Source organism: Rhea americana, unplaced genomic scaffold, assembly GCF_003343005.1.
Source record: "Rhea americana isolate MKP2758 unplaced genomic scaffold, rheAme1 scaffold_28, whole genome shotgun sequence".
Taxonomy (NCBI): Eukaryota; Metazoa; Chordata; class Aves; order Rheiformes; family Rheidae; genus Rhea; species Rhea americana.
In genome coordinates, this window is record NW_028186401.1 from 1,177,862 (window position 1) to 1,187,365 (window position 9,504).

Genomic DNA, 9,504 nt, shown 5'->3' on the forward strand with positions numbered 1-9,504 from the left:
TACTTGGACTTCAGTCCTAGGGCTGCTCTCAGCAGAACAGCCCAAGCACAAACGAGAGAACAGTCCATCCTGTAGATCTCATCCTGTGAACCGGGTGCGTAGCCCTGCTGTGTTTCCGCTTTGCCCGTGTATACTATGTGCCTTTTGGAGTTCCCGTGGGTTCGGTGCAGCAGAGCTGTGGCATCTCTCCATTCAGTCTGTCAGAATACTTCACAAGTCCTTCTCCCCTCAGGATCTGAACAGCTTCCAACCTTGATGGCGCTTGTTTTTTGAGCCTCTTAAATGTTTGGCGTGCTATTTTTAATAACCACCACTTTGAGGCAATAGTGTTTCGCTAGAAGGACCTCCTGCGCTGCATTGACCTTGTTCGAAAACAACAGAGGACAGAAATCAGGACCTTTTTAATACCATCCTAATTGTATATCCTGTGTTTTCCCCCACCTCCAGCTCTTCCCCATTGTTTGCTTGTGTGTGGCTCTAGCAGCAATAGGAATCTTACCAAAGTCCTGCAACCCATTGTTTCTTTATTTTAAATACAAGATTCTTTTATTAACTCCAGCTGGTGCACCTCACTGTGCTCAATGTGTTTGCTTTATTAAAATTGAACAGCATGCAAGTAGGACATTGTAAATCACAAGTGACTGGGCCGGAGGAAGAGGGAGGGGGAGGCAGGGACTCCAATTGTATGACAACAAAGAAAGCGTATAAACAGGCTGGGCCTCCTGGCAAATAGAAGCCAAAACTCATGGAGTACAATTTGCAATTGCTCCCAGGAGAACAGATGAGTGCCAGACGGTTAGCAGGGATAGATGAGGCTGAATGCTTGAATACCTGATGTTTCCTACTGGAACAGAGCTTCTCTAGAGATCTGGGCATGCAGTAGGAGCTGCCTGCCTCTGCTGTAATCCTTGGTTTTATCTTACAGCAGTGGTCATCTTTTCCCAGGAAGAAGCCTTGGTAGAATTAGAAAGTCCTGCAGAGGGCTTTCAAATCAGGGCAACCAGTTCTCCTGGGTCCCTCATGGAGAGGGAGCTGGAAGCTGTTAGTGCAGTATTTGGCAGTATACATTTTCCAGCTTTGCCTCTTGGTGGCTAATGGAGGGAACTGCACCTCTGCTCCCTGGCATGGGCACCTGGAGAGACAGCCAGTGTAGGCGGACTCAGAGGATGAAATGACTTCAGACAGAAAGGCAGCAGCTCCCTTCCCTGTACTGTGACAGTTCCTCTGCTTACAGCACTCCCTGGAGCTGAGAAATCAGCATGGACAAATATAACAGCTGCAGGAAGGGACCCGGTCTGTAATGTGCCTCCGTTGTTGAGTCCCCAGCACCGTAGTTAGATGCCAGTCTACTTCAGCCCTGGCAGTGATTTTTATGGCATACTTGCGTTTGTGGTTTTTGAAACTACTCTGGCTCGACCACGTCTCAGCCCCTTCTCTCTTCCAGTGCTCCTCAACTTGTGGGAAGGGCCTGCAGTCACGCGTGGTCCAGTGTATGCATAAAGTCACGGGGCGCCACGGCAATGAGTGTCCTGTCCTGTCCAAGCCAGCAGCCTACAGGCAGTGCCACCAAGAGGTCTGCAATGAGAAGATAAATGTCAACACAATTACCTCGCCCAGACTTGGTGAGTGAGGGGTGTTGGGGGGAAGGGGCCAACTACAACTCTTAAGCAAAGCACCAGGCACCAAAGCCCAGGATCCCAGCGTGCCCAGTGTGGTAACAGTGGGGCTTTAAAGCATTAAATTTCTGGCAGGGCCAGAAATTATAAGACCGCCCCCCAGTAAGAGTAGAGTAAAGGTCTAATGTGGGTGGGTCCTCTCATCCATCAGTCCCAGCCTCAGGCTTCCACCAAGCTGGAGTGCTCACCGATAGAGAGACCAGCGAGACCAGCAGGAGCAGACAAGTGGGTGATTGATAGATTGATCGTGGAGGTGAGGGAGCTGACAGAAATATTCTTCTCACTCACAAATGTCGTCTTGCTCTGCTTTCACTGTGATGAGTGTAAAGTATTATATTTCGTTCATCTGTGCCCTAAGGAAAGTGCATGACCTTGACAAATAGAGCACCACTGCTTTTTCTGAAAGGGTTATTCCTTTTCTTTTGTTGCCACAAGAATGTGCTTTGATGATTTAATTTTTCCCTGGGAGGTAAGAGAGCATTCAATCTCTTTCTCTGACCCCTTTGAGTTTCTGCCACCATCCTTCACCTCGCTCTCTCTGCGTCCCCTGTGTATGTGGTCATTTTGAGCATACAGTGATAAGCTATCTGTTTCCCAAAACACCTTCACACTGCATTTAAAAAAATGGTTCTAGGTAAGAATGCTTCTGTTAATATAACATTGGGGGAATCCATGACCTTCCACGTCATATTTGCTCAGTTTATAAGAGGATAAAAATACTCTTTTTTCAGATTTAGCCTTTTGTGTTCAGTCACAGCAAGAACCAAATCAGCTTCTTTAGGTTTCACACATCATAACCAGTAAGTTTAAGCTGAATTAAGCCATCTGCTACACTGACACAGCTTCACTGGTGCTTCCGATTGCTTTCAGTACAAGAAGCTGGTTTGCAAATAATCCTGCAGAGAGCTTACTGGAAAGAACAGCCCACACCCTCTCACCAGTGCTAGACTTGCAGACTAAGAGGACAGACAAAAAAGCAGAGCTGCTGCGTAACTGAGAATCACCTCTAACTTTTCAGAGTTAAATACTACTTAAACTAGGACTGGACTTGAAGCTTCTGACTTGATTTTTTTTTCCAAAGTCAATAATACTTTTCACAACTGTTTAGAAGAATATGGGGAGTTTTCTTCTTGCACATACAGTCAAACAGAGAAGCTTCTAAACTCTTTGTTTAAGAACATGAGAGAGTACTTCCCAGACATTTTAGCACTAAGAGCATAGTGGAGGGAAAACTTTTCATTTGGGAAGTAAGCCTTTGATACACTGATGAGACAAGAAATCCATCCTAATTCACATTTTAGGACAAAGCAATAAAAAGCTCACGTGTTCAGAAGACTGGGGAGGCTCAAGTCCCTGCTGAAAGTAATCTGCAAGTAATTTTGGATGCTTTTGTTTTTAAACCAGACTTGGAATCACCAGGGCCAGAAACAATGATATTTGATATTAGCAGAAAGATATATCATTGAGTATTTTCCTCTTCCTGCATATAAACAAATTCTTATTGGATTATCTTTGAACAGAAATTTCTGTTCTCTGCAATAGCAGCCTCATGAAAAAATCATATGGGAAAAAACCTCCAGGGGTCTACAAAACCTGTGTTGCCTTTTCCCTGTTCCAGAATGTTTTTCATCCAGGGTAACATTTTCAGAAATCTCTAACTGTGCAGTTCACCTCACCTGACTTTCACATCTGTGCCCAGTGAAGACAGTGAGGACACATTCAGGTGGATTTAGTCAGCCCCTCGAATACCTGACTCATGTATGTCCTAGAAATGCTTATCGTACTCACTGCCTGTAGGAGACATTGCACCTATGGTTTATGGCAAACACCTAACTTTTAAACAAGTGAAACATGTTAGAGGCCTGGTCTTACTTGTGGCTCGGTGCCCTCTGTTTTATGAAGTCTCTCATCTCAGATTCTTAAGGTGAGTCTCGGATGGTTAGTGAGATTTACCTGGCTGTATCCCATCTCTTGCACGTTGCACCTGCTAGGAGCCCAAAGGATGTGGGGAGCAGCAGTTCTTACGCTCTCAAAGAGTCGCTCCACCGCAGGCGCGCTCGCAGAAACTGCTACCCGTGTTCGAGGTGATCACTTCCACTTGCTTTCAACATTTTTTCTCCCAGTCAAATTTTTAAAATTCCTTTCACRTTCCTTTTTTCTGGGACAGTGCAACTTCACTGCATCAGATTCTTTTTTGCTTTTTATCCAGTAAAATGAAGCTGCAGTGATACACACTCCTATCAGTTCCTGCTGCCGTATTTTTCTTGTGCTTTGCACTGAGACTCCAGGCTACAGTATGAAGGCCTCTCCTGTTCTCATCCATCAGGGTGAGGAACAAGGACTTAGGATGCTGGTGGGTCAGCACCCTCTGATGTGCTTTAATTATTTCCTTTTTCCCATCCTCAAAAACCGTAATAACTCATTTAGAGCATTTACCAATTAACAGAGCATTCATGAGAGTGCTACATAAAATTTATAAATCATRCATCATAAAAAGCATTCAGTAAGTATATGCATTTTTACCAAGTGTAAATTTTGTTATCTGTGTTACTGTTTTATAGAGCCACGTGTGACACTTTCCATCTTGCCAGTGTTGATGGCGAAATCAACCCTTTTTTCCCTGGTAGGCAGTGATTTTGATCACATCTGCAGTGCTGTTCTCTGGCTAATCTATTAGTTTTTCCCTTTTTTCCTTGTCCAAAGCTGCTCTCACGTACAAGTGTACAGGCGACCAGTGGACAGTGTACTGCAGGGTGATCCGGGAGAAGAATCTGTGCCAAGACATGCGGTGGTATCAGCGTTGTTGCCAGACTTGCAGAGACTTTTATGCAAACAAGATGCAGCAGAAGAGTTAATGAACCTGTGCTACTTCTTAGGGTATTTCAGCTATTTGTATGTAAATCACGAACTAGTAGGTCTGAGTACTGGAACTTAATGAGTTGCTACAACGTGGTGGATTCCAAAGCTTACCTAATAAGACTTGAAACTAATTCTACAGACTGGATACCAAAGTAATCCACTCATCCACCTTAAAAAAAACACGCAGAAAAGAGTCATCTCAAGGAGCCAATCATTTTATCGTGTTTTGACATCCTTACTTTTTTCATTAATGCTTTTTACTTTAATATATTAAATTACCAGCCACTGGATGGCTTGCTACCGTTAAAGAAAAGGACAAGAGTTGCAAAGTGATTACATTGACCAAGGTTATCGGTACCTCAATGGAGGAAGGCCTCTGGCAAAATAATTCAGCAAAGGTAGAGACATTGCTTAATCTTTCAGTCTTGGCTTTCATCTGATGTTTTTAATTCCCAACAGTTATCCTGCTGTGGAGTGGACTTGGAGGGACACACATAAGTGAAAGGCTTAATTTAAAGAGGGGATTTGCTACAAAAGCTTGTGAAAACTGATAGCAGAGGCTGGACATCTCTGAAATTCCTGCAGAAAGCTCAGTGCAATAGTATCCAACATTCCACGTCATATTTTCTAAAGTAACTGATAGGGACTGTTCTTTCTAATTTGGAAAAAAACATCCTGTCTTTCTCTCTCATCTTCCTAGAAAAATATCCATTTTCTTTTATGAAGCCTATTTTTTCACTGAGCTTAATGAAATGGAAGCTTGTTAACAGTAGTAGACAGTTATTTTTAAGCRAAAACCATTTGCATGAGATGGGAGAAGCCAGAAATCATTTCATCCAGTAGTTCACAGGGAGATTGATTGGTTTCATCTCTGCTCTCCTGTTTCTAGAAGTCAATCTGATAAGGAGACTGAATGTTATTTTTAAGAGGACTATGAAACTGATACAGAAACAGGACTTGGAAAGCCTTTGTATGAAGGCTGAACTGGAGAGCAAAACAGGTGTTTCCCATCTCTCAGTTCTCATATCCATCTGAGATTACATAGACTTTTGAGTCAAAAGCAGCGATTGATATAAGACATTCAAGGTGAAATCTTGGGCTTGTTGAAGCTGTAAGGCTAAGACTCCTGTTGCCTTCAGCAGAGGTTTTGCTCGCTGTATTTTAATGCTTCCTATCTCCTTTTTGTGGTGCTATCAGATTGGTGCTATCAGAGCACTTATAAAAGTGCTACATATACAATATTCTCTTCCATGTGTCTGCACTTTAAACCAGACTCTCTCTGAGACGTGAGACTTGAAATAGGAGCTCTACGCAGGGCAGAGTTTGTCCCCTACATCAGCCCTACAGATCAATGTCTCTCTATCATATCTTGCTCTAACACGTATCGTTTCTCTTGCCAGGCTCCAAGGCCAGTTGTGCAGTGGTTAAGTTACAGCCTGCTCTTCATGATATGAACAGAGCCTTTTGCATGAATCGCAGCTTTGTACTCGCTCTAAAACTGGTTGTTACTGTTTTAGTCTTTGGAGAGGAGCGCAGGACTCAGCCCGGCTCCTGCCCCAGCCCCTGGGTCAGGCTGCATTGCAACTCACGCCTGTCCTCAMGTTGTCATTGTTGCTGTTTTTTCTTTTTTTCGGCGTAGGGAGAGAGAAAGATTCTTAGTTCCTAGCRTATTTTGAAAGCAACTTCTTTCTTAATGCAAACTTTTCAATATCCAGGACCTCCCTGGAAAAACTCACTAGCATTTTATTAAGGGCTATATRTTTCAAGCATGGAGATCTGATCTTCAGCAGCAAAGTAATACTGTGTGGGCATCACATTTGCATCTGTGCTTATTAGCACAAATGAGCATGTGTGCACACAAGTGCTGGCCTGTATGCACAAAGGCACATTTGTACACAGCTTTCTCTCAAATGCCTGTCTCAGATCTGCTTTCCCATGCCCCAGATGATTTTCTCCATCAGGGAAATGATTCGCACTTGGTTTTTGTTATACTGAATGCTCTTTTAGCATCTTAAAGTCAGGATTGAAGCTCTTTCTCCTGTTATTCCCACCCTGTAGTCCAAATGAGAGATGATAYTAGTGGTTGTGTAGTCCCTTAGGAAGTGATCAGTGAAAAGGATGCTGGCAGTGGTGACAGGGAAATTTTTGGTAAAACCACAGTGATACCCAGTTAGGCAAATTAATAAGTAGACGAGCTGCTAACGAGAAAGTGCCAGAGAAATCAGACATAGCCCTGCGGACCTGCTTTGTACTCGAATTTACTAGGGGTGGTTTTCCTCCTTGCCTGGTGCTGTGCCCTGCAGGCGCACAGCCCTTGACGGCTCTCGGCTCTCGGCTCTCCACTCTCGCAGTGGTTTGGCAGAGCAGAGGCTCCTTCCCTCCTTCCTTAGGTTTGGAGCTCACTGTTGTTTTCCTTCCATTGGGCGATGTTTGCCCATGGAGCTGCCTGGCCAGGTGAAACGCTACCCCCTTGCTGATCACTTCTGGCATTGCTAGCATTTAGATTGGGCTGTTGAAGGGTTTGCCACCAGGCTTTTCTGTTACCTTGGAAGAATAATAAATATTTTTATTATTAATAGGAATCAAAGGTTTTTTTAAATAACAAAGGGTTATTATTTTTCCTTCTGGTGCTGGTCTGGCACCCTCCCTAGGCAGTAGGTGGCCACCTAGGAGGGTGTGTAGAAGAGGAAAAATTTTATTTCGTATTTTTCCCTAATCATTCAGTACTGGCTGCTGTCCAAAACAGGATACTAGGTTAGTTAGACCTATGGCTTGTCCTGGTATGGTAGGTCCTGAACTTCAAAGGACATCTGGGTCCAAGTTCTGGGTGCTATCTAAGGAGACATGAATTTATACTTTTGGTTATCTGAGCACTGAATACCACCTCACTTGCTCTCACAGTCCACAGACTAGCATGCATCAGCTTCTTTTTTTAAAATCAGAAACCATCATTAATTAAAAACCGATGGCACAACACAGCTCCATTTTATTACATTCTCTTACTTAATCTAGGGACAACCTTCCCATTTTATAACGGCCAGACCCCCCCCCCAAAAAAATAATAATTCTGTTCCATACTCCTGCACTTCTGTTTTGTATCATTTTATAGGAGCTTTTCTATGAATTTACAGCTATGCTCTGCCCTCAGTTACTACATACTGGTGAAAAGAAAGACGTTTGTTTCAGTGTATCTATGACAATACTTTTTTTTAGTTATTGTTCGTAAGAGAGTGACACTCTTTTGATTACAGTGGTGGTATTTCCATATTGTAAACAATAYTCTGTACTGTTACTAAAGTACTGTACATTTCTAGTTGCACAATTGTGTTATTGAGTGTAGATTCTCACTATCTCATGTATGGTGCTATTTTTTTGTTGGTGGAGAAGAATCTTAGCAGTTGATTATTGCTTGATATTTTATTATAATACAGGGATATATCCTCCATGGCAATAATATCATTTAAATTTTTCATTACAGAGTGAAATGTATATATTTTTCCATTAGTTAATTTGCATATGTACTGTATTCATGGTAATTTTCTTTTTGGTGCTGGTTATAAATAGAAAAGATAAAAACAGTCAAACTGAATGGAACCAGTTGTAAATGAAAACCAAAAAAATGAGAAGAGGATCATTCCATTTTGAAAAGATTGAGTATGTTGAATAATAAATTTATTTTTTCCATAACAACTTCAATAAGGTTTCTGAACTTGAAAAAAAAAAACACAAAGCAAATCAAACAGCTAGCTGTGAATATTAAGAAAAAGGAGTGAAACTGTAAGTAGTACATTATGCATCTGACTAATACCGGTCTGAGGCTGGGATTCAGATAAGTCTAGGCGAGCCATTTGACAGCTGTGGTAGGTGTAARAGGTCATTTGTCAGCAAAATCGTGGCATCTCGGCGTTCCCGGTGTGCTAACAAATCAAGAAGTGATGGGTCTGGTCGCAGTGTGGCTGCAAAGTCAGGCACGGGGAATGTTAACACTGATGAATGCCAAGTGAGTTCTGCGGTCAGTGACACAACAGCCAAAAGGCCTGGCTGGAAAAAACGAGCAAGGCTCCGTTTGGGGTGTCTCTGTGCGTGTCTGCGCAGGCTGCTGCGAAGTTAAAGCTTATGTGCCTGCAGGGAGGCACATTTTGCAAGTGCGTTTCGGAGTTGCCTTCAATGTGTTTTGGAGCTGAGATGAAGCAGCAGCTTTGCTGTGTGCTTAATGGTAGCTGCTGCACGGGCACAACSTGATGATGAAGGCTGGCGAGAATGTGGAAATTTTTATTGGAGTGAAATTATCCCATCCATTGGAAAGGGGTCTACATAACCTAGCTGTGCACTTCCCTGGTGTGAAATAAACACTTACTTCAATATGAAGTGTTCTGGATGCGTTTGTTGTAGGGACTAGTTAGAAACTTTGTACAGCTTAGTTCCTCCATCAGCCTGCTGAAAGCGCACCTTTACAGGTAGCTGCACGCAGATGTGCTTGTAGGATCCCCTCCCATCCTGTCTTAAAAAAAAAGGCAATCTTTCTTACCCATTCAAACTCAATGCTTGTCGAGAGGTCTCTTCCTGGAGATGGGAACAGCACCTTTCTAAAGCAGCCTTATAAGCAAGCACTAGCTCTATAGTTGGTGCGAGAGTCCTGCTCCCAAAATGATTTCCAGAAATGGAGTTTATATTAAAAAATAGAGCTCATTTACTGATCTTGCACTGACTTTTTGGTAATGGCGCGGCACTGATAGGCTTCCTAGTTTTCAGAGGTAACCTAGGAGGTGCCAGCCCAGCTGCCATCATAAATGTGACTTAGCAGCAGCAAAATGCTAGAAACTCCRTCCAGGTGTTGCTATATGTTAACACATGATTGTGATTGTATAGTGCCTGGAGTCAACATACGATTGCAATTGTTGACCTGTTTAAACAATAGAACATTGCTCTAAGCATTGGAAAGCCAAAAGGCATTACATTTAGCTGGGAT

General features: G+C 42.9%; 1 protein-coding gene across 1 annotated transcript in view; it reads left to right on the forward strand.

Moving 5' to 3' along the window:
* The window catches only part of ADAMTS17 (ADAM metallopeptidase with thrombospondin type 1 motif 17), a 191,445-nt gene extending 182,485 nt beyond the window's left edge, over positions 1-8,960 (forward strand). Inside the window, exons 22-23 of the mRNA XM_085308753.1 lie at positions 1,445-1,622; positions 4,380-8,960. Of these exons, the coding sequence (XP_085164879.1) occupies positions 1,445-1,622; positions 4,380-4,531 (330 nt within the window). The 3' untranslated portion in view covers positions 4,532-8,960. The remainder of the gene's footprint in view (positions 1-1,444; positions 1,623-4,379) is intronic.
* The last annotated feature ends 544 nt before the right edge of the window (positions 8,961-9,504 follow it).